At 41.0% G+C, this 25748-nt stretch overlaps 1 protein-coding gene across 3 annotated transcripts in view; it reads right to left on the reverse strand.

Annotated features, from left to right (window-relative positions):
• The window catches only part of MSRA (methionine sulfoxide reductase A), a 253554-nt gene that overhangs the window by 152627 nt on the left and 75179 nt on the right, over window positions 1-25748 (reverse strand). For all 3 annotated transcript variants that reach the window (XM_072331485.1, XM_072331487.1, XM_072331486.1), the window contains one exon: window positions 13931-13999. In XM_072331485.1, the coding sequence (XP_072187586.1) occupies window positions 13931-13999 (69 nt within the window). The remainder of the gene's footprint in view (window positions 1-13930; window positions 14000-25748) is intronic.

Here is a 25748-nt window from a genome sequence, read left to right on the forward strand (position 1 = left end):
AATCTCTCAGCAACCTTAGGGAGTCTGAAATATACACAGAGGCAAAACAAAATATATTCTGCTATAATAGAAGCAAAGCACCACAAACATCTTGTTACGGGCAAAATAAGAATCACTTTCAGAGCTATAATGCAGAAAATAATAACTTGTTTACAAAGTCTGTTCACTGCAAGGAACAGAAATCTTGATTTTTCTTTCCCTCTTTGATAACTATTGCTAAGTTAAATTAACTGCCACAGACACGTTCGAAGAAAAAGCCATGCCATATTACTTATTTTATCTATATCCCTAGACTTTAAATAACAACAGAAAGCTGTAGGCACACTGACAATTATTTAAACTTGCAATCTATAATTGCTCAGGAGCAAAAAATAATTACACCCAAATAATAAGCCAGTTCAACAAACAGCCCTTTATCCCTCGTCTCCCCAACTCCATAGAAACATGCCCTTAACCCTTTTCCAATAGAAGCCCAAACTAATAAATGTCTTCTGAGTGTACCTAAAAGATCATTACAATTAATCTATTTTGAACCACGGCTGTCCTTAATGGTAATACAGAATTTCCAGGAGTTATTTTCTCATCTGTTAGAGGCCAATAAAATTTTGCTACGTTCTCACTTGCAAAAGAGAATACCTCTTTCCTATACATCCCCCAAAAGACAATTACTCAAAGAAATACCAGAGAAGATTGTTATAGCAAAACTAATTTATATCCAGAGGAACAGACAGAGGACAAATAGATATGTGGTTATTCATTTACCATTTATGCAGCACTTGACATACACTCACAGCCAAAAAAACATGGCACGCCATTGTTGAAACTCAAGGAACTATGGAAGATACTGAGGCAGTGTCTACGCAGCGCTGACGGCTTGGGAAAGGAACTGTCATCAGGAAGAGTGAATCCTTGACCTGTTCTTGGCACTACCTACAAGAGGGAAGATTAAGGCTAGATATAAGGAGAAGGTTTTTTACAATAACAGGGGTGAGGCACTGACACGGGTTGCACAGAGAGGCAGTGGATGTCCCTGTAGACAGCCAAGGTCAGGCTGGATGGGCTGCGAGCACTGATGGAGCTGTGGGTGTCCCTGTTCAGTGCAGAGGAGTGGGACCAGATGAACTATAACAATCCCTTCCAACTCAAACCATTCTATGATAAACCATTTGTTAAAGATGCACCACAAGAGCTGCCAGCAGCCAACCAAGGTGGAGGCATCCATCTTCATCATGAAGCAGATGTAGCCATTTTAGAGCAGCTCCATGAATAAGTGAAGATAGGTTTACTTCTGTGTGCAGAAGAATTTTGCTATTTCTTCACAGGTTTCAAATCAAGTATTAAATAAAATAAAATTAAATTAAATTTAAAAAGCCATTTTGCAATGAAATGTGCATCACCTACGACTTAAGAGGTACATGATGGACAAGCCTGAGATGCAACAGTGTGAACACTGAAGCAGAAGTCAATGAGCTCATACAAATCAGATTTCTCTGCACAAACTCATGCTGGATAACTGCAGCTACCCAGCCAGGCTTGGATAACTCGGTACCACAGCACAGGCACAGACAGCATTCAGGTCCATGCCAAGCCAGACATGCATCCAGAAGGAGCTGCTGCCTATTTCACAGCACCAGCCGTGCCATCAGTCATTTTGCCTCCTATGGGGAAAACCAGGAAAAACTATTTCTTCAGGGTTTTTCTTGTTTCTTTTGGTATACAACGTCAGAGTACTGAGGTTGTGAGGTTACTATAATGAATCTCATTTAAGAAAACTTCAAAACATTACTAGCAGAAAAGAACCATGTTGCATCCATTTATTCTCATCACAAATACTTCTCAACAGGAAGCTAATGACAGCTGTGGACTGCATCTGCATGGCTTTCAACACTGTTTTCAATGATGACTCCTGTACTTTCCAAACAGCAAACGGGTTTTCACTATGAGACTCCTTACAGCCTTAATAAATTAATAATGGAAAGACAGCTGATGGGATATGATAGGTAACATTGCACACATGTGATATACGTGACCTGTGACGTACAGTGCATGATATACCAGGGATACATCTCACCCCATAGTCTGTCTCCAGCAGTGGAGAACTACAAGAAGTCAGGAAGGATAAGGAAAGGATGAATACACACAACAGTCACCATTACCATCACTGCTGTCCTGGCTTCTGACATTTGCAGGATTCACTGTGCTTCCTGTGGTTCCAATACCTCTCATTGGATCTACCTTCCAACTATTTCTCCTGCCTTCACTTCAACGTGAGAATCCTTTTATCCGCAGAAAACCCTTTGGCACAGAGATCCACTCTTCTATTTTATTCCATCTTCTCTGATGCATTTCAAAGCTATTCCTTCTTCTATTTTTAACATCCGCTGCTTCTTATAGGGGAAGATATTCTGCAAAATCAACTCTCTTTTACATTCCCCATAACTATCATACTTTTGCAGGTCTCCCTCATACCTCACATTTATCCCTTCTTCACAGCAGTCCTTCTGTATCCAGTTGGTTCCTTGTGATGCTCCAGACTTCTGACCACTCTTTTTTTTCTGTTTCATTCTCTTTTCCTTTCCTCTTTCCTTTTCTAACAATATGCATTGACAAGGAAAAGAATTACGTACATACTAAGCATCAGCATTATTATACTCCACAAAGTGGCATTCATGTAGGGAATCTGGGGACAAAACCTGGCTGATGGAGTCCCCAACATCAGTCCCAGACTCACAGCAGGCTGCAGCCAGAGAGAATACAACTGGCTGAGATCTAAAAGACTCTCCTAATCTCAAGTCTCGCTTCTGTGAGCTTCAGCACATGCTCCAAAACATCTTGGATCCATACAGTCCGTACTTTGAATTAGAGGAAAATTATTTGTATACAGTCAATAAGTCTGTTGAAGCAACAGTACTGCCCAAGGCTACAAATATCTTTGCTTTCCTCTTGGGTTTGGTCTACCACATTATAAAGCATAAATAACTGTAGTCTGTAACAAACAACTGGAGGGGACCAAGATGAATTTTTAAATGAGGCAACTGTCAATATTCAAACTCAGGAATTAATAGATTAATATATAAAGAAACTTTCCAGAGGGATTGGTGACTTCTTCACAAGTCTGCAGGTGAAAGGGAGAAAAAGGATGTAGAACAGGACAAGGAAACTCAGATGACGAGTTTCCAGCTCTCTGCAGTCTTCTTTATGTGCAAAGGTTCTTTTCTTCACAGATGCCAGATTCTCACAGTCCAGACAGCTCCAGCTGCGTATATCTGAAGCCAGTGGTGTGCCCTGGTGGCCAAGAAGGCCAATGGCATCCTGGCTTGTATCAGAAATAGTGCAGCTACGGGAGCAGGAGGTGATCACCCCTCTGTACTCAACGCTGGTGAGCCTTCACCATGAGAACTGTGCTCAGGTTTGGGCCTCTCACTACAAGAAAGACACTGAGGCACTGGAGTGCATCCAGAGAAGGGCAGTTAAACTGTGAGTGATCTGGAGCACAGGTGTTATGGGCAGTGGCTGAAGGGACTGCGATGGGTCAATCTGGAGCAGAGGAGCACAGGGTGACCTCACTGCTCCCTAACAATGCCCTGAAATGAGGTTGTGGCGAGGTGGGGATCAGCCTCTGCTCCCAGTAATAGGACAAGAGGTGATGGCCCCAAGTTGCACCAGGTTCAGGTTGGCTATTAGGAAACGTTTCTTCTCTAAAAGAGCAGTGATGCAGTGGCACAGCTGCCCAGGGAGGTGGTGGGGTCACCATCCCTGGGTGTCTTAGAACAGTGGGGATGTGGCACTGAGGGATGTGGGCAGTGGGCACAGTGGGGTGGGCTAAGTTGGACCTGGGGATCTTAGAGGTGTTTTCTAACCTGAATGACTCTACGATTCTAAGAGAGCCTGGGAGCAAAGCAGTGCACATAGAGGATGAACAAAAGAGAAGGACCCAGGTGTGAATCTCAGCAGTGGACTACAAATAACTGCTGCTAATCATGGCCAAACAGCACACTACACAACGATTTGAAAAGGGATCATACTAACTACTAGAAACCAAGTCCTTCTACAACTAAAATACTCCCAAATCTTTACCATAGTGGCACAGTCATATTATCCTGATTTTATAGGTCTCTACAAAGCAGAGCAATTGAAATTCTCTTTTTCTGTCACAGAGGACTCTGAGTGCAGCCATTCTAATGCTTAAAAACCCTAAATTTGCCCCCTCTTGGCTTGTCAGATGTGTTTCACTGAATTGCACTGAGTTTCCCCTACCCTGCTGTGCAGATGGACTGTATGTAGGTACTGTCAAGGGCTTGTCTGGAGCCTTGGGTCACACTGAGCTAACAAAAATAAGACACCAAAGATGGTGCCAGTAGCACAGGAGAGATACAGGTAACTTCACATCCTAGAAAAACGAGTCAATAAAAGCTGCATGGCTGTTAGCCTCAGTCAACAGCAAGGCTCCACGTTATACCTTTGGGTACACAGAAAGACACCTTGCCCTTTCTGCAACTCTGCGTCGTTAGATAGTGTACCTAATTACAAATCCATTTCAACATTTCACTCGAGTTACATCCTTCTGACTTGAATGCGTGACTGCTTCTACATAATTCATAACGTGATTCTCAATAATTTTCAGTCAAGGTTCAAGCAGAAATGTGTCACACTAGGATTATATTATTTATAAGCACAGCGTTGGATTTAAGCCAATGACACACCAATAAATTTTATCTCAAAGCCTGACATATTGCATGCTGTTTTTCCTGGCTCACAAACAAATAACTACGTCTGTTTCAAAATTACTTACAGTTCAACTCAAATCAGAATTATTATTATTTTTTTCTGTGATTAGTGCATCTTATCTTATTTGAAAAACCGCTGGTATTAATTCTTTCTTTTAGACGTCCGTGTGTTTTGGGGAGGTGTTTTGTTCATACTTTGTTTTATGGTCGTTTTATTTTTTCTTATGGCATGTATTCCACACGGAGAGCAAAGCCAGGTGGTATTCTATTAGAAAAATATGAAACGAGACTGTCTGACCCTTTAAGCAGTGGATTTTCATTCTCTTCTGAAGACAACAGGCTTTAGCGTGCTGTCCAGACTAGACAGAGAGTCAGTACTTGCCAGCACAGTATGACACTGAAAGTAATCTTAATAATGTGGTCATTACCCTATATAGAGGATAAATTCTTATCTAAAGGGGGGCTGTAAGAAAGAAAGGGATACACTCTTCAGTAGGGTCTGTTGGGACTGGACAAGGGGGAATGGTTTCAAACTCAAAGAGGAGAGATTTAGATCGGATATCACGGTGGTGAGGCACTGGCACAGGCTGCCCAGAGAGGCAGTGGTGCCCCACATCCAGCCCCAAGGTCAGGCTGGATGGGCTCTGAGCACTGATGGAGCTGTGGGTGTCCCTGCTCAGTGCAGGCAGTGGGACAGATGGCCTTGAAGGGTCCCTTCCAACTCAAATGATTCTGTGATTCTATGATAATGTGGTAGACAAATACTGATATAATGGACTCTGGGGGAAATACTCAAGAACAATTCTTCTCCACTAACCTCTAACACTGGAAACAAAAGCTTCTATGCTTCAGTCTACAGACTTAAACTACATTTAGGTCTGTGCAAATAGGTGTTCACATGTTATCAAAGGCGTCCCCAAGCCCCCAGTTGTGGTCAGTAGGGACCCAAAAAAATGAAAGGAACACAAAAATGAAGGCAACTGCTGGCAACCCAAGATGCATTAAGAGGAGGTTCTTCACAAGACTAGTGTAAGGACGGCACTTGCAAAATGGTTGCCTGTGTCCTTGGAAGCTGGAGATCAAGAAAGCATACAGAATCCCTGTTATAGAATCCCTAAACTTAGTTATCTAATATTATTTTGGATGTCCCTGATATCAGATTGGATTTTATGGCAAATTTATTCTCAGGAAGAGCAGTGATGCAGTGGCACAGCTGCCCAGGGAGGTGGTGGGGTCACCATGCCTGGTGGTGTTCCAGTAGGACTGTGGTACTGAGGGATGTGGGCAGTGGGCATGGGGGGTGGGCTGGGGATGGACTTGAGGATCTTAGTGCTCTTCTTCAACCTTCATGGTTCCGTGATTCCATGATAATTCCTTCTATCTGGCTTTCATCTACTCGTTCAGAACAGCATGGCTCTCCCGAGACTTGTCACAATGCCCTATGGACTCCTCAAATGCCCTAAGACACTCCACATGGCATAAAATATCTGCAGAACGTTTATGGAAATGAATGAATTCTCCCCGGTCGAAGCTAGACGGCTTTAGATAGAATATAAAGAGTGATTCATTCCTTCCTAAGGCAGGAACTGTTGTGAACTGACCTCCAAATGCATCTTCTCTGACCAGGGAGGAATTCTTGAAGACAACTTTGGATTAGATGCCTAAAGTTTATTGAGATTAATTCCAGGCTGATAACGTGTAAAGATTCCAGTTGATTCTCCTGAGCTTCAGAGTGTTTCCAAGCAAGAATTTAAGCGAGATACAAAATGACGTATTTTTTTAGATCACCAATAACCTGATTATTATTTCATAAGGGGAAAAAAAGCTCCAGAAAATCAGAAAAATGACACTAAATTTTTCTGTGCCAAGTAACCCTATACATATTGCTTTCCTTCTTGCTTTCTTTCTTTAATATAGAACCCCAATTGCCCTGTCTTGTTATCCCCGGTTCTAAAACTGTCGGTCTGTGACGTGCTGTTGGGAGGATAAATCCACTACAATCAGTAAGTTGAGCTGAAAATACTTAGTGAATGTCAAAGGATGTCTACAATTATCAAAACAACACAATCTTATGCCTCCAAAAACCTCCTCAAATGTTTTTTTTTTCCTCTGATGTTGCAACTACAGACAATTAGCATCGGCTTTTTCATGGCTGAATAGAGCAAAACATCGTGATTCTGTATGTTTTATGTCACGTCACCATGATCTGTGCTTTATTAACAGGAATCTAAGGATAGATTTGTATTGTAAATGTGTACGTGTGTATATCCCAGCACATAAACACGCGCACACACACGCGCATATATCTCCCACAAAGCAGCATAAATCTGATGAGGGCAGCCTCTAGTCATTAACAGGATAATTTACTTCTATTTCAAACTTAAACCAACTCAGAATGATGCCAAGCATATGTTCATCCCAGTCACTGAAATATCCCTATTTATCATAGGCAAGTAATTACCTCTCCGCAATGCTTTTACATAGCTAATCTAGGTGCTGTGCTGGCTTTTTGCAGAGAAAATAAAGCAGGAATTAGAGTCAGTGCCACTGGAGATCACTGAGCCCTATCTCCGAAATCATGTAAGCTAAAAAACTTTCTCACTAAGCGAGAAAGTCCCCCCAGAACATAATTAAATGTCTGTTTTAAGGTGAATAATGTGGACTGAAAAGCTGTGAACTGATTTACTTTCAAGAGCCTCTGGATCTGCACTAATGTGCAGTGCACACTCTAAGTGGAAATCCACACAAAGCTAAATTCTTCATTACCTCAAGAAAGCTAAATTAACATAAACAAGTCCCCCATGCAGAAGGACAGATATTGTGTTTGAAGGCCACATTACTTTTGTTTTCAGAAGCAAAAAGAAAGAGACGTGGATCCTTTGAAATACAAGAATGTTATGAAGGGTTGAGCTGATCAAGGACAGCTTTCACTTTGCATTAGGCATACTTTATTGTTCTTTATTAGTGCTTATATATGTCTGGAAATGTCCTTGGCAAAGACCAAGCAGACTTGTACTATTTTATATCTATCTGAGCCTGTCTCACATAGCGCTCTGCACTTGTGATGCGCAATGCTATCAAATCAGATCACCAGCATTTAATGCATGATGTAAATGATGTACCATAGGACAACTGAAATTAAATAATAAGATTATTATTTTCAAAGGGCCTCGGAATGATCTTCATTTATGTGTTTATAACTGTAGGTCTTTCTGGTTAGAGTTCCAGGCTGGATGTGGCTCTGGGCAAGCCTTGTCTGGTGGTTGGTGACCCTGCACATGGCAGGGGGTTGAAACCAGATGGTCATTGTGGTCCTTTTAAACCCACGCCATTCTAGGATTCTATGAATAAAGAACGTTCCCTGGCAATTGTTTCCTGCTGACCCAAATCCTGAAGGTTTGACCAGCAAAACAGAGCACTGACCTTTTGGCAAGTGTATGAGCAGGATGTTTAAGCACCAGTGGCAACAAGGATGAGCCAGGAACAGATGATGGAAGCAGAGAAATGGGCTGTGTTACAGTTCTCTGGAAGAGGCACTAAAAAGAGGCTATAAGTCAGTATATGGAGGATAAAACAAAAGGAAAATGGGTAGTAGTGACATGTTACCTTAATATACATACATTGAAGAACTGTACAAATCCTGCCACTTAGTACACCTCCTTCACTTTCCCAAGATGGTGAAAGAAAATTAGCATGAGAAACACGAATCCTTCTGGAAGATGTTCCCTCCAGCTCTCAGTTCTTCCACAACCTGATCCCAGTAACATCTGGTAATACTGCTGTACATGTTTCTCCTACAATTTGGGTCACAGCACACACACCTGTTTCCACATCATGAAGTCTTATATTCTCTTCAGACAGAGATGTAATATCTTCTGACGTGCAGCATGTTTTTTAAAGTTTTTTTTTCCCTTTCTGAGCAACAGAGAAAATCTGTTTGATCTTTTCTAGCTATCTAAAACAAAGGTATTTCTCTTGAGGTCCAAACTTTTTCCTCCGATTTCCCCTTTATGTGGTGAAAAGAACAGAGCTCATTATAAAACCAGAGTAATTCAAAACTGAGTCAGAGTAAAGGACTTCTTAACACACTTTCTTATCTGAAAGGCCACCAGTGGGAGCTTCAAGAACTAGGAAAGGAAACTTATACACAGTCATCATGGGTAAATGTGCCATGCCACTTCCCAGTGGTCAACCGTCATATGTCATTACATTTACCTGCTGACAATAATCTCATTGAAAAGTTGTATTTCACAATCATCTTTTAAAGCAGAACACACACAGAAATAAAAAAAAAACAAATTCCCTAATTGGCCAAGATTTCCCAAATGTGCATCAAATCTATGGAGTATGAAGACTTGACCAGAATCTATACTTTCAGCTGGGGTCACAAAGGCTGGTAGAGAATCATAGAATCACTGAGGTTGGAGAAGACCTCTAAGATCATCCAGTCCAATCCCAACTCATCCCCACCATGCCCAATGAACATGTCATAGAATCACAGATTCATAGATTCCAACCAAGGTTGGAAAAGACCTAAAAGATCAACCAGTCCAACCATTCACCTATTACCAATAGCTCCCACTAAACCATGTCCCTCAGTGCTGCAAAGTAAAAGGGTTGGGGCATGTTAATATGGCATTGAAAAGTTAATCATAGGTTTTAAGTAGTTCTCCTAAATGCAAAGACTCAATACATTGGGAATTCTATACAGATCCCTTTGCAACTATGGGACCATGTAATGACTTACACCAGAGAACTCTCTGCAATGTTTGCCAAACACATCTTCAGGATTTTAATTAAAAGTCCTGCGACTTTCAGCTGAAAGTAGAAGCCAAAGCGTAATGTGCATTTGGAAGAGGGGAAATGCCTCAATGCATCCCGTTGGAAATGATTTTCTATTAGTTGAAAAGTTTCCCTGATGAAGCCTTCGTTTGGAGGGGCTGAACCAGCCAGCAGCAGGTCCTACTCCAGGAGCTCAGCCTGAGCCATGTGGGGGCTGAACAATTCCATACTTGGAGGCTGTATACGAAGGCTGAGAAACTGGATGGTAAATTGGAGAACCTTGGTGTAATCCTCTTTTTGCTTTTTAATAACCTGTGCAGAGGGTACATCTGAATCTCAACAGGACATAAAAACTCAGACAAAATATCACACTAATATGGATACACAGAATTACTGGAACATGCTGCTGTCTATTAAGTGCAGAGCAGAAGGTGAACAAGCTTGGATGTGTCTGCCAATTCAGAAATGTCTGTAATTAGATCTTATCAGTTACTTAACATCCTACTTCTGTCTATATTTTGTTTACATTAAGAAACCAATTACTCCATTACTAGCCAGTACATGTCAAGCAAATACAACATAATATGGTCCTGTATTTAAGAAGTGTAATAACTACAAATAACTACAATTAATTCTTGCCAGGTTTTAGAAAAGGTAAATAAGAGCCTTTCTATGTCATATGACAGTTCACGTCAGTGAAACAAGTTATCATACAAAGCATTAACATTCAGAAACTCTGACCAGAAATGTTTCTGAGCATAATGCAGCACTGCATTTAAATGTGTGTTTAAAACATACAGAGAATTTCAATGGCACTGATGGAACTCTCCATTTATTGAAAGTACATGCTCGGCAGCGTCTGTCCAAAACTCCATCTCAGACCTTAAATTACTGCTTTTCCACATTATCAACCCCCTAATATATGTTTACATTTTCTCTTTTCATTTGTTTTTTGGTCAAAAACAGTCACTACAGGTAAAAAAAATAAACTGAAAATGCCCGTGGCCATTAGAATTACACTAAAGGAAAAAATTTCCCTAATGTTTTTATTGCATCTCTTCCATTTTAGCATGCTACAACTCAAACAGCCAATACTCAGCATTGCATCTGCTGCAGTCGCAGAAGGTTTGAATACACCCCTTTCTTCTCTTCAAGGGACAAAGTGACTTAGATACAGAATTCTGCAGTGTTTGCAGTGAGACCTTGTGCAGTGTCTGCGTGCCTCCTGTGCTCTTAGTGCTTCATTATTGGCTGGAAACTGGATTAAGAGGTCACTGGATGGTTAGCTTTCAAACATTTCCATTAAAGGCTCACCTTCACCCTTGAAATCTACTATTTCATCTTTGTTTCTACGATTGTAGAACCATTGTAGAAACAAGGACACGTTTCTTTATTCTAACCAACAATAAGTGTGTCCTAGACAGCTGAGTGATGCCAAACAACCTGAGAAGCTCAAGATCATTTAAATAGTCTGCTGAAATCTGTGAGGTTCTGTTGTAAGAGGAAAGCAGTGGGAACAATACACTATGTATACACCCTGGATCAAAACATGAAGTCATATCACAAAGTAAATAGCACAGCATTAGCAAGAGCACCTCTAAGGAGGTTTTGCAGAAGATGGAGCTATGGAAAGCTATCTGACTGCCTTTTACTATCAGGTAAAAAGATTAGTGTGCACAACCCAGTATTGCATTTTACATTTTATTTTTACTCGTGAATCTGAAACTATATAAGTAGAGTGAATATTCACTGCAAGTAATGAGATTAACCATAAGGTTATTTACCAGGCTGCCCAGAGAGGCTGTAGATGCACCGTCCATCCCTGGAGGTGTTCAAGGCCAGGTTGGATGGGGCCCTGGGCAGCCTGGGCTGGTATTAAGTGTGGAGGTTAGTGGCCTTGCCTGTGGTGGGGGGGTTGGAGTTTCGTGATCCTTGGGGTCCCTTCCAACCCAACCATTCTGTGCTTCTATGATTCTTTTCTAGATACTTTTAAAGAAAAGGGATCGCTTCCCAGTGACAACTGCTTGAGTCTTGTCCCTATGCGACCACAATTAAAAGATTAAAGGATGTTTCTGCACAAGAGATTTCAGGCACTCTCTTGCTAAGGTGGAGTCAGAGACGCTACTCCTAAAAGTTTGACTAGCGCTGTATTTTCTCCCAACTTACAGAGTCCTAAAATACAAAGAACTTGCTGTTAAGAGGAGCACGCACAGGTAGGCTTAACAACAATATAAGAACAAGATTAACTTACACAATACTTATCTTTGAGTACTTCCCTTCATTCCCATTCACACTGGGACAGGAAACATAGTCCCTTTGGTGGCAGCAAGAATGCAATGCAGCATCCTTTTTCTATACCACTTATCAGAACGTGATGCCAATGCCAACAAATGACAACAATTATCATCAGAGTCATGTTTGTATACCACTATATTTCAGGTCTAATAGTAAACGTAAGAACACGTAGGTTTTCCATTTATTCACAGCACAGATGGCAACAGCATGAGTTTTCACCACCTATCCCAGCATTTGCAATCACACGTTTGTGGAAAATCTAGGGCAATTTAAAAATGATGGAAGCTATTAAGCTTGATAGCAATACAGAAGACTCCTTCAAGAAGGATTAAAATTAGGATACTTAATAAGATCTGGAGCTTTTCCAAGGAAATTCCATAGGTAGAATACTACATCCTATGAAACACTACAAATTATGTACAATCAATAGTTATACAATCTATAACACTCATACCCACACGGCCATAAACACTGAAAAACTGATCTAAGCATCCAAAAGAAAATAAAGGAAGAGCTTTATAACTGTTAATAATGATGACTACGTCAGTATCAGATTGTACCAGAACTCTCTGACTCCACCTTTATAGGTGTACTTCTACATCCATCTCAACCTTAGAACTCAAAAGGTAACAGAAAATCATTTTCTGCTAGTTCCAAGAAAACTATCAAGCAATCTCTCATTCCACCACTCCAAGAACGTTTAGATGTCCCCTAAGTCCCCACACAAGGGAACACTGGCAGGATGATGCTATTGAATCAGAGGAAAACTGAAGAGTACTTGTGGAAGTCGTTATGATAATTGAATGGTGAAACCCACAAAACCATTTCTCTTGTCAAACCATGGTAACCACAGCAACATTAGCACCACAGACAAGTTAACATTTATTATGATATTCTGAAATAATCGATTGAAAATATAATTCTGGGATCACAAAGTAGTGCCTATGGCTAACTGAGACCTTTGAATACCCACAGGATTGCTGAAAATTTCCAATACAAACATACCTCAGTCGTTTGAAAACAGATTCAGATCATCAATTCATTCCAGATAGATTAATAAACTCTTATTATATAAGAACTTCTGAGCAGTGCTCAAGTTTCTAAAAGATGCATGCAATGTCTTTTCTCAGTTCTTTTTCTTTGGCAGTTCATTTCAGTGATGAAGCTTTTTGTTGCTATTAATGAATTTTGTCTAATTCCTCAATAGAATGTGAAATTCATTTTAGTATCTGTCTTGGAATCACAGCACAGAGGTATGAAATTGCCTGCTACTGTCAACCCGCTGTAACTCTGGTTACATACCTATAGGTTGCATTTATTCTTTGTGCTACAACACATTGGACATGAACACAGCACTGCTTCCCTCCTTTCAGGGGTACATCTTCCAGTTTTACATATATCCTCCACTTGTTGTTACAGGTGTTGTCTGACAATATTTATATGTATTCTATTAGAATGGGCTCAGGTCAAAACCAGCAAGGACTGCTTTATATACCTGACTCGTACTAACTATAATTCATGGTTCCATCAGGCTAGATGATGTAGCAAGTGTATAAAGGAATATCAAGATTTACTTCAACATCACAGATGGATAAATATTTACTAGAGGGCAATAAATTTCCTGAGGTGACTTTGTACCATCCTGCAGAACCTAGTAAAGAATTATATCCTTTCTAAACAACCCAATCTTATGGTTCAAAACAGATTTAGGAAATTTTTCATTCTCTACAACAGTAACCTTTAAGAATAAATGTCATAGGAATCCACCTTTTTCTTCCCAAGTAAATTCCATAAGTTCATTCTTAGAGACAAAGATCAGTACATTCTGACTACTCACAGATTAAGCTGAAGTCCGTATCTTGCTTAAAATAACAAACTAGCTCTGTTGTCTCTCAACAGGAAGTCTACAGGATGACTCAGAAAGTACAAAACAGGTTTCATTTGGGATCACACAAATGGAAACAGATCTGCAAATATAGTAGATAAAGCTTTTTACCCAACTGTCTTGAGTTCCAGAATGGAACGGCTATGGAATGGCTACGAAGACCAGATTCTGAACTTGGGCTGAAAATAAGAGATTTAGCACAATACATCTTAAAGCTTTCATTCTAAAGCTGATGTCTTACCAAATATAGCCATCTGAGTTCCCTCTGGGAAAGGTTCTACCATTCTGTTTCCATTGACATGATGTTTATCTAGAAGAGAAAAAAAAAAGAAAGGTAAAAATGTAACAGAATATACACTCTCCTTGAAAATACAGCCATTTTTACTTAGAGTTCTATTGACACTTGACATTTGATTTATCAAAGCTCTCTTGCATGACTCCCCAATAAGTGGGACACTGCAGCCTCTGAGTCTATTTCTCAGCAGCACAGCTCTCTACAGACCCCAGGACACAAAGTGGGGCTGGATTCCAACGTTGTGGTTGAGACAAGTCAGCTGAAACCAAAGTAACATGTGCCCATAGAGCACCACACATCACCACGGACAGAGGTACAGCACTGAGTAGGCAAGCAGACAAGGCAGGGATAAGCTAATCCTCTGTTGCTGTAGGACATGGTGCTCCTCTACAAGAAGTTTTTTAGCTTCTTGTGAACCCCGTGCATTTCTGCCCTGGTGCTGTGCTGTGGCCTTGGTCTTTGCCCACCCCACTGTTCCTACATGCTCTCTCCTCAACAGGGTGCAGGGAGAAAACAGGATTAAAATGGATAAGGACACAGAGATCACTTATCAATCACCATTACATGCAAAACAGGTACAACCTGGAGAAAGCTCATTTACTGCCAACTGAAAGGTTTATAATGAGAAACAAAGACTAAAACAACCACCATTCCTCACTCCTTACTCTTTCCAAGCTCAGCTTCACTCCATTCCCTTACCTTGGGGTTAACAGGGCTGTTCCTGACACATTTCCTCTCTCTGCCATGTTTTGCCTTTTCTTACCTGTACACTCACAAGAGGATCCACCGGTTTCATCAACAGACTTGCTTCTGCCCTATGGCAGCTGATGGAACCAGCTGCAGTTTGAGGCCTCACAGAGGCCAAACTACCAAAACCTGCACATTTGCACCCAATTCAACCAGCAATCTGCTACCTAAAATAAGTATGTGTATAAGAAATTCTTAATGCCACATCCATTCACAACAGAATTTTCTCTAGAAGGCTTTGGGAACATTCTAGGCTGCGGAAGCACACAGGTGTCCATCTCAAGCTGCAGTGTAACTTACACTGGGGGAGGGTATAAGACAGACCTACTATACAAAGTACTTGCATAAAAGCTGAATGAAGACTGATACTCAGCCTTAAGGGATACAATGCATGTAGAAAAGTGTATATGGACAGCACTGATGGTGCACACAGGGGAGTTTCTATGCAAGACAATGGCTGAAGCTCGCTTTGCTCCCCATGCGACAAGATGGCTAAAAACTGCTCCATTTCCAAACTTCTAAATAAAGTATTCCTTGCATCCCAACGCACTTCTTTTTCAACTCATCTCTTCAGCATAAAGAAAATCCAAGTCCTTGCCATATCATAGGTTTACAATGACAGTCAAGACTGTATGTAGAACCCAGAACAGAGCACTCAAAGCCCCAGTTAAAATACAACAGATCCACAACAGAATATTCTCAGCTTTTTCCACTGCCATTTTCACATTCATTTCCTAGTCACACTCAGTTCTAAGAGTCATTGCCAGCACTGGTGGAAAGGATTAAAAAATCGTCTGAACTGACAATAGAGGTTTCTGTGCACAAAACACTTTCCAGGGAGAAAGCCAAGAGATTTTCTCAGTATGTGCATTATATTTCTCCCTGTAGTATGGAATCTGGTGTGGAATAAAACAGGTCAAAATGACCTGACAGGACTGCCTTGCAAACTCCCTGCAAGCAATATTTTTGATTAGCGGAGAGGCATAACGCAGTTCTAATCCCAGCTGGCATCAAACATTAATCAACAGGCAGTGATGGGGGGAAGCAGGGTTATCTGCAGTTGATGCAAGAGGTCCCACGAAGACAATTGTTTACATTTAAGGAGATTGAATGCCCTGTGCCATGCAAGTCAGGAGAGGGGATTCTGAAAGGAAATTGTTAGGAGACTCCAGAGGGGTTGTAATATGGCCAGTGCAACACAAGGTTTCCACCTTGTTAGCTCTAGCTTGCATTACCAATATGATCTATAGCCATCTGAGATGGGCAAACAGACAGGAAAATTACGAAACATCATGCAAGATCAAATAAACCAACCCTGCCCTGGTCCTGATAGCTGCCTTCATTTAAAGAGTGAATGACATACATGATGTATGATGTAGTTATCATTTCAAATGGCAAGGCTTTCAATATATTAAAATTAGTATTAAACTTTTAGAGGTGAATAGGGCTTGAAAGAAAATAATGTTTTCAGACTTCTCAAGTCATCCTCCAATGTTGTTTCAAAGATCCTAGCCAGATAAAATCATTAATTTCCTTAACATTTATATTTTATTTTAGAGTTTTTTACAGTGTTCCCTGCCCTCTGCCTAGGTGCACTAAATAGCAAGAAAAAAATAAATAAACTAAATTTACAAAGGCTTCCACAAAACATAAATTCTACCTTAGGAAGAAAGAAAATCCATCTTGGTATAGAGATTCTCTCAACAAATACACTGTTAGAACAGTATCGCAGTTGGGATTTTTTACTGCTTTGATTCTCCTCCACAGGTTGGAATGAGGAGCTGAAGAAAATCAGCAAAACCTCGGCCCTGTGGAATTAGAAGAAAGAATCCTATGGGCATTCTATAACTTGCCAATAGAATCAATACCTTGCATTTCCAAGTCATTGGTATTCCGGAGACACGGGCTTACAATATATATAAAATAGAAAGTAATGAGACTAGCGGTGAGCATATGGCTGGCTATGAAAGTTAACTTCAGCTTTCTAGTGGTGAAAAATACAACTTAATACAGGTGGTATTTTTAGTGATAATGCTTCAATGGACTACACAGCATTCAGGCACTTGGAAAAGAAGAGTTGGGAGGACACGAATGTCTTTACAACATCTTCATGATCCTCTTGACCCTCATGATTTCAACAGAAAGCCAGTTAATAAGAGAACATTTTTTTTCTTAAAATGGATATTCAGGCTGATAGAATTTTTGTCTACATAATTTCTCAAGGAAGCAAGTTGGGACTTCCTCTCCAAATTGCCAAACGCCGCTCTAGCCACAACAGCAGGAATTCTCTACCATTTTTCAAACTAAGTCTGAGAGATATCTGCAACATACTGTGCTCCCTGCTGAACAGAAATAGTAGGCACTGAAAGCAACACATATCCTGGAGGTCTTGACATTCAACTTTAGCATCAGGCAAAATGTGCTTTATAGATACACAGTGTTAGGCCCTTTCTACTGAGATGCTCTGGATTTTTATGGAAATAATCTTTAAACTCCTTCTCCTCTGCCTGTGAAACAGCATAATATATGGAAAAATAATCAAAAGTAGAACAGTAGAACAATCAAAAGTTGCTCAGGCCCGCAGTACTTCTTTAGCATCATTCAGTCTTTGAAGTCTAACACTGAACAGTTTCTAACGTAGTCCTACAACTGTCCTCTGCTAAAGATTGACTGAACTCAAGTAAAGTTAAATGCATAGACTAGAAAGACAGAATGGCTCAGGTTGAAAGGGACCTCAAGGATCTTCAAGTTCTAACCACCCTGCTGCAGGCAAGACTGCCAACCACTAGATCAAGTACTAGATAAAGCTGCCTAGGGCCCCATCCAACCCTTAGACACCTACAGGGACAGGGCATCCACAACCTCTCTGGGCAGCCTATTCCAACATCTCGTCACCCTTCCAGTGAAAAGCTTCCCTAACATGTAGCCCAAATCTCCCTTCCTTTAGTTTAAAACCATTCCCCCTTGGCCAATGACTTTATACCCATGTAAAATGTTGACTTCCTTCCTGTTTATAATCTACATGTAAATATTGGAAGGCCGTAATGAGGTTTCTCCACAGTCTTCTCTTCTCCAGACTGAACAAGCCCAGCTCTTTCACCTGTCTTCATAGCAGAGGTGCTCCAGTCCTCAGATTACCTTCATGCTCCCCTCCTCTGGACCTTTTCCAAAACCCCAACATCTTTCATGTATTGAGGGCCCCAGTCTGGGTTCTCCTTCTTCCCCTTCTTATAAATGAGAGCAATGTTTCCCTTTCTTCTGTCACTGGGAACTTTGCCTGAGAGCCACAACTTTTCAAGAGTGGCTCAGCAACCACATCAGCCATCCCTCTTAGGACCCTGGGATGCGTGTTGTCCAGCCCAGTAGATTTGTACAGATTCAGCCTCACGAGGTAGCCTCAAACTTGTTCTGTCCTTACAGTAAGGGGTATTTTGCTCCCCCTGTTCCCACCGAGAGGTTCAGGATCAGGGATATGAGAAATATGAGAATCCTGGCAGCCAGTGAAATCTGAGGCTAAGAGCTCCTTGAGTACCTCATCCTTATCCATATCTGTTGTAGGCAGTTCTCCTCTCTCATTTATCAGTGGATAAACACTCTCTTTAGCCCGTCTCTTCTAACCAATGTACCTACGGAACCACTTCTCATTGTTTTTAATATCCTTCACCAAGTTCAGTTCCATCCATGCCCTGGCTTTCCTAATTCTATCTCTGTGTGTCTGGACAGTACCCTGTATTCTTCTAGGTGACACATCCTTGTTTCCATTGCCTGTACTTATCCTTCTTTTCCCTCAGGTTGATCAGCAGGTGCTTGCCAAGCCATGCCAGTTTCCTGCCCCCTCTGCTTGTAATGGGCAATATCTGTACTAGTAAGCCATTAAAATAAACAAGTCCTATCTAGAAACTATTTGAGAGAGTGTTAATTAGCCTAACCAAAATCACATTATACCCTGTGTTAGCAATCTACCAGTACGGACAACCAAGTTCCTGTGCCTAGACCTGTTCTAGGGAACATTTTAATTTATTAGCATGCACTTCAATTATCTTCACAGTTCCATGTACGTCAATGGTATCACGCCAGTAATAGAAATTTAACAACAGAAGATGTTCTAATGAGAAATTTATAAAAATACATTTCCTTTCAGACCAGCCTGACTATGGCTTTAAGCAGATTTAATCTTCTGCTTGTATGTATGTCTAGAAGAAAATCAAAGCCCTGATATATCAAAAACTAGCTGCTGTTAAGTTAGATTCCTAATACAGCCATTGCCAAAGCTTTTATAACATGTATCAGGCCTTTAACAGAATACAACTTGTAATTAATAGGGACTTAAGCTTGTACTTCTGTCTTAAATATACAACATTATTGCACTTGTGTGCTACTGAGCAGCCAGATACTCATAGGCAAAATCACCTCTCACAGCAATACAGACGAAAGTTGCACCAAGAATGAAATTAGCAGTGCAGAAAGTCTATGCAGGGCATTCCGAATAACTGCAGGAACCCTAGGATAAGATAACAGATGCCGTTAATGAAGACGAGCGCCCTACTTGCGGACTCAAATGAAGCAACCTTAAAAAGATTTGGCTTTCACAGGATGCTGATCCAGCACTGAGTGCAAATGAGACATTTTCTGGTCTCAAAATATTCAACCTCGAGCAATCATAGCACAGATTTAAAAGCATTATTTTTTATTCGCCTGTAAGAGATTCATTTGTTCTTCATATTTATCTTTTGTTTTTTAAACCATTAGGGAATACTTAGACTGCATATCCAAACTTGTTTTATCAGAGCAGCCAGAAAGTTATTATTTTTAAATGAAAACTGAGATTCTCCCATAATCAAATTAATCTAGGAGTAGGGGTCATATTTACACACAAGGACTGTTAATTTGCCATGGTAAGCGCAGCCAGGAATTGAATTGAAAATAGCTGATTAACAAATTACCACGAGCCTCCTCCTTCCCTACCAGCTTTGCTGGGCTAGGACTTGCAACACAGCTCTGCCACCCGTTCAGCACACAAGCACGATGACTGCATGGGAAGAGGACGAGGAAAAGGGATAAGCAGTGATGGGGTGAAGGACGCTGATTTGCTTCCTAAAGCCAATCAGCTGCTTGAACGACTCCTCTTTTCCCATCTGTTTTGTCTCAGGCATTTTTCCTGCTCCTTCTTTCACAGCAATATCACGGAGGTTTTTTCTCCATTGGTACACCAAACACCCACTTGGCTGTCCGCATGGCAACAAGGTCACTGAGTAGCTGGAAATATCTGATGAATGACTCTATGTCATTCTATGACAGGCTAGAAGATAGAAGAAGTTTGTAAAACTGTTATGAAAATAGCTAAGTGGCTGGTACTTGCAAAAGTGTCATATAAGCAAGGATATATTATTGCAAGAGTTGAAAGTTGGACGCCAAAGAGACAAATTGGATATTTCAGGTTGGATATAAGGAAAATCTCCTTAGAAAGAGCAGTAATGCATTGGCACAACTGCCCAGCGAGGTGGTGGGGTAAATGTCCATGGAGGTGGTTCAGAACTGTAGGGATGTGGCACTGAGGGACACGATGGGGTGGGCTGGGGTTGGAGAGCTTAGAGGTCTTTTTCAATCAGAATGATTCTCTGAGCCTTTGATTCTATGATTCCATAAAAGCACTGCTCACTTTTACAAAGTTTTAGTTGCAAATCCTTCTGCATTTTGGATGTGAGAGGAGCGTTTCATCCATAACCACAACTCCACCTCTTTAGAAAACAGCAATGAAGAGTGAGATGGTAGACATCATAAACTGCAGATATGCTGATGGCATTTCACTGCGACCTATAGCCAGAGTGTTCTTTTATTTGAAAACGCACTGAAAACCCAAGTTTAACTTTGGTGTCTGAGACTGTACTCTCCAGAAGGACCACAGTAAAATGAACGCTGTGATGAGAAGGTGTCAGATTCATTGCTTCTGTGATGGCTGGGAAAGCTTTACTGCTTGAGAAGGCTGGATTATCAGCACTCTGAAAGCTGACACGACAACAAATCTAGCCTGCAGCACGATTGAACCACTTTGTGAGGAGTAAGACATTCAGTAAAAGCTCGTCATGGCATGATTGGTAACCCACTGCGAGATACATGGGCTATCAGGCCTGTTCATCCCCTACTGCTTTTTCATATAACACATTTCACTGCTGTGCACCATCAATATACAGTACATAATTGAAGGCCAGTGGGTTTCCTTTCAGGTTTGTAAACAAGAAATTATCTAATTTGTATTTCCAGTGAAAGACCACAATGTTTAGGGAAAAAAAAAAAAAATGGTGGAAATTTGGCAGTGCCATGCTACCATCTAATATCTCATGAGCAAAATGGTAAATGCTACCAAAGAGAAGAAACCCCAAGAGAGACAAACAAGAGGGAGAGGGCTGCTCAGCTTCAGGCCTCTCTGCAAAGCTAATGGTGATAGTAGGTGCGTGATTCACAGCAGAGTTTTGTCCATAAATTCTTCTTAGCTGGTAGCAAAATAGGAGCTCGTCCTTATATTGAGGTCCGGTTCAACAAGCAGAACTGTTAGTTCTGCAAGCTCCCGTGTATGAAGAAAATCTAATGTCATAGCAGATGAAATCCCAAGAGCTGTGTTTTAAATCACTTTGTTCCCCCAAAGGATATTTTCAGCTTTGAACACTGCATCCGGAATCCAGCCATTCATGTTTCCAAACCTGACAAGTCATTTTGGTTCTCGGCACTGGCAGAGAGATGGCGTACATGATCTACTGGGTATCCTTCACCTCTCATTTCTGCACTTCCATCATCCTCCATCAGTAGAGATCAGCTGTCAACTCACTACCAATTAAAAATAGAGGTCAGCTCCATAACGGTAACTCACTGCCTGCAACTAATTGTAGTAGGGCGTCGTTGTTCTCACGTGGTGGTTCCCAACTATTATTAAACAAGCATGATATCGTTAAATGGAAAATATTAGATGATGGGTTTTGTTGAAAAATAAGGAACTGCTCACTTATTAAAATAGGTCACGAAAGGAAGAACGGTTGCTGAAAATAGATTTGAAATGTATTCTGGAGATGATGTCTCAGAATCTGACACACAGTGTTCTGCTGCATCCATTCTATCAAACAGATTATTACACACAAACTGATTGATGCTACAAAATGTGATGCGCCCTAGCACGGCGTGTCAGTTCAGAACCCAGAACACATGGACTTCTCAACAAACATAGGTTATTTTTAATGAACAAAGGCAAGATTACCGCACTCTGATTTTGTTCTTCTGCATTTCTCGCTGGGAAACGCACCGACAAGAATGACAGGAAAATAAGTTTTTGAAAATGAAAATGAATTCATTTCTTAGGAGAGGGCAGTGGGGAGACAGAAGGGGAGAAAAAGCGCTTCTGAAATTTCCAATCTACTGGGGTTTGCAGATTAGTGGCTGAACAGCTGTGCCTGTAGCTGTGTGACTGTGCTAATAGGAAGCAGTATGTCATGCGGCGATGGACCACAAGGGAAGCCAGCATGGCAGTGTGAAAGGGTGGATGGGCTGCAAGGCCATAGGAGACTGTATCTGTGATTGGGAAGATAGGGAAATACGTATGACAATGAGAAAAGCCAGCTGTAGGGTCCTGCATGAGACCAGAGAGACAGCAGATGTAAATCCTGTGTATGGGGCACTGGGTGCACCAGATAGCAGCTAGGAAAAGGATGGCGAGGTGTTCGAGTAAAATGTAAGGATGAGAGATGTACTATAAGGGCAGGGCCAGAGGAAACTGCCCTAGAAACTATAATAAAGGACACAAAACCACATACCATTATGTGACATTCATGCACACATAAAACTCATAAAACTGACTGTACCTGCATGTGCTGCTTAATGTATTTTCTGATTGTGTCGACCAAGTGTTTACATTTTGAGCTTTGCGGTAGATACATCAATGCTAAACTAAGTACACTCCAACTGGAATTCATACCTCTTAGTTTTAGACACCTACAATGGATATCCGCAACTAAGAATTTGGCCTTGGATTCTACTGTGCACTGGAAAGAAACAAACACCGATGCAGTGATTCATGTGACATATTTGGGATGTTTTCTTCAGGACAAAATGAACCATATTCAAAAGTGTCAATTTCTCAGTGTCAATTATAAGGAAACTACTGATCGGCTCAGATGAATTCCACCTCCTTCACCTTCAGTATTATCACTGAGATTTATGACCTAGTCAGTGGGAGGATTATATGTACCTGCGTACACATGCATATTCATCAAAGTAAGGCCTCGACACCAGTGGAGATCCTGAGTTATAAACCAGAATAAATAAAACAGACAAATATATATAAACCAGACAAATGCTAACAGTAAAACATTTGATCAAAACAGCAGAGCAAATGACAGCAGAGAAAAATGATCTCGTCTACAAGGTTTGCTGGAAGGTACGCAATCTCATATCCAGTTCTGTTCTGCACCGCAGTCACAGAGCTCTAATTAACACGGCGTTCACCCAGGTTAGACAGTTTGCTTTTGTTGAAGTGGACGTGAAAATCTCAACAACTGTTAGCCTGCTTCTGTGTAACATGTGGTCAAGCTGATGGTACACTCACCTACAGAGATTTCAGCTGCCAGCCTTGTATCATGACGTGGTAACCCAAACAAAAATAATAAAATTAATATTGAATTTTCTGTGTGCAACTTAATGCCCGGCTGTTAAATGACTGGGGTTGATAATTATCCTCTTCTACAAATGAACAGGTCAGCATGCCATCGTATGAGAGAGTACAGCAGCACTCTGTAACAATCAGCTGTGCGCTGAGAGCCTAGAAAAAGCCCTAACCCAGAACAGAGTGTGATATTGAGACATCGTGGTAAGGGAGACAATCTGTGCCATTTCTACCATTCCTGCTTTTCAGGCACTGCCGGCAGCATCTGGTTGTCAGTGCAGGAATTGAATAGAGCTGATAAAATACAACTGGACTTTACCGTAGAGCTCCGGACAGTGCCTTTCAGAGACCTACTTGAAACCCTCATCTAAAGCAGCTTGGATAAGAGTACTGTCAGACAGAAAGATCCAAACAAAGGATGATGATAAGCTCAGGGTTGGGAGGAGATGTCCAGTGGGGTGTGGCAAGGAGGATTGTTAAGCCTGGGTTTATTTAGCAGCTTTATTAATGATCTCAAAGACGGGGTGAAAAGCACATGAATAAAACATGCGCTGGATACTCAATTGGGAGATCATGTGTGCACCATGAAAAACGAAAACCAGCACAAAGCTCTAGGCAGAAATTCTGCAGTGAAGCACAGAGAGATGCAAAGTAGCTCCAGGAATAGCACAGTTTGCTTATTATGGAGAACGAGCTTTTGCCCCAGTCTTTCTGGAGGAAAAAAAAAAACATCTAAAAGAACAGGAAGCAGAGCCTGAGGGAAGGACGGAAGATTCACAGGATAAATAAAGTCTGATAATGGCCAGACCTTGGAAACCCATGTGTCCTCAGCTTCTCTTAAACAGACTGCTGCTGCTGGGGATGCACTCCTAGTTGGTATGCTTCCTGGCACTTCTTGGCTCAGCATCTCTTTACTTGTGAATCAGCAATACAGATGCCAGATCATTGCCTAGCTTATGATAAAGAAAACAAGCTTCAGAAAACAGCGCAGAGCTAATGGTAGAAACCCCCAGATTGCTTAAATGCATTGCTTTCTTTCTCATTTCCTTTTACAAATTCATATTTACATAAACAATCTTCTACATGTGACTTTTGATTTAAGAGGATGCCCCTTTTTGAGGGTTCAAGCCTAAGATAAGTCAGGTCTTCTGCCAGTTAATATTGGCTATCTTAACACCAACAAGCTGATAGTGACTCTTTTTGTTCAGAGCTTCTCAAAATTAAACTAAAGATATTCCTGCCAGACATTCACATAAAACGTTCATAGAACCATATCACAGAATCACAGAATGGCCTGGGTTGAAAAGGACAATGTGCTTATCTCATCTACAGGTGACTACTTTCCCCCCCATTGACTGATAGGGCTGATGGTGGTTAGCTCAGATGGAGACTTCTATGTCTGGCCAAAGCAGCTCCAACCGGAATGACTATTTTCACTCCACTGAGAGGCAGTCCCTCCCAGAAAGCCACACTCCTGCTTTTCTCAGTCTATTCATTGATACTCTGTACCTTCAGGAGGCACAAATGCACTTCTCTATAATCAGTTTTGCATTTGTTCTCCTTGAAAATGCAAAAGGTTAATTTTCAAGACCCCCAGAAGGTAGACAACCCATGCGTACCTTATTTTTGTATCTAAAAGTAATCTAACAAACATATACTATGTTTCCCAGAAGTCTGTTATGTTCATTTTACCACTAACGTGAGGATGAGTCGAATAGTTCACGATGTCACTGATAAAACATGTCTGGATGCCTTACGACAAAGATCCTGGCTAACTCCCTCTCCAGATAACTTAAAGTGTGTTGAGTGGCCAAATGAAACCCAAAGGAGGGAGTTCAACAGTCCCCTTTCAAACATCACTCAGTCACCTACAATTCGATCTTTCCAAGGCCCTGAGATTTTAATTTGAGTAATACTTCTCTTAATTACAATGTCTAATAACAATGCCTAATTCAGACATCTGCTAAAAGTATGTAATGTTAATTTATTGGAAAATCTCCAGCAGTGCTCAATTAAAATGTTCCCCAGTTAAGCTAATGCATATGATTTGTAATGAATAGCAAAATTAGACGACGTTAATAAAAATAATAGCAAATAAAACAACAATAAAACCTTGAATTAAGGACGCAGAATTCTTCCTGAGGTGGTACAACAGGAACTCTTGAAAATGGAATATTCTCACATGGGTTTGGAGCCTATCTGTAGAGCACTGCTCTAAATTAGCAACCACGGGAAGTATTTGCTGCACAAAACACTGCAGGAAATAGCATTAATCCTTACTTACGAGGTTTTTCTTGTTTTAATTGCAGTTTTCCATCACAAGGCATTTTTTCACGCTCCTTAAGAATGCAGGCTTACGCAGAGGCCTAT

The sequence above is a fragment of the Excalfactoria chinensis genome, chromosome 3, assembly GCF_039878825.1.
Source record: "Excalfactoria chinensis isolate bCotChi1 chromosome 3, bCotChi1.hap2, whole genome shotgun sequence".
NCBI lineage: Eukaryota > Metazoa > Chordata > Aves > Galliformes > Phasianidae > Excalfactoria > Excalfactoria chinensis.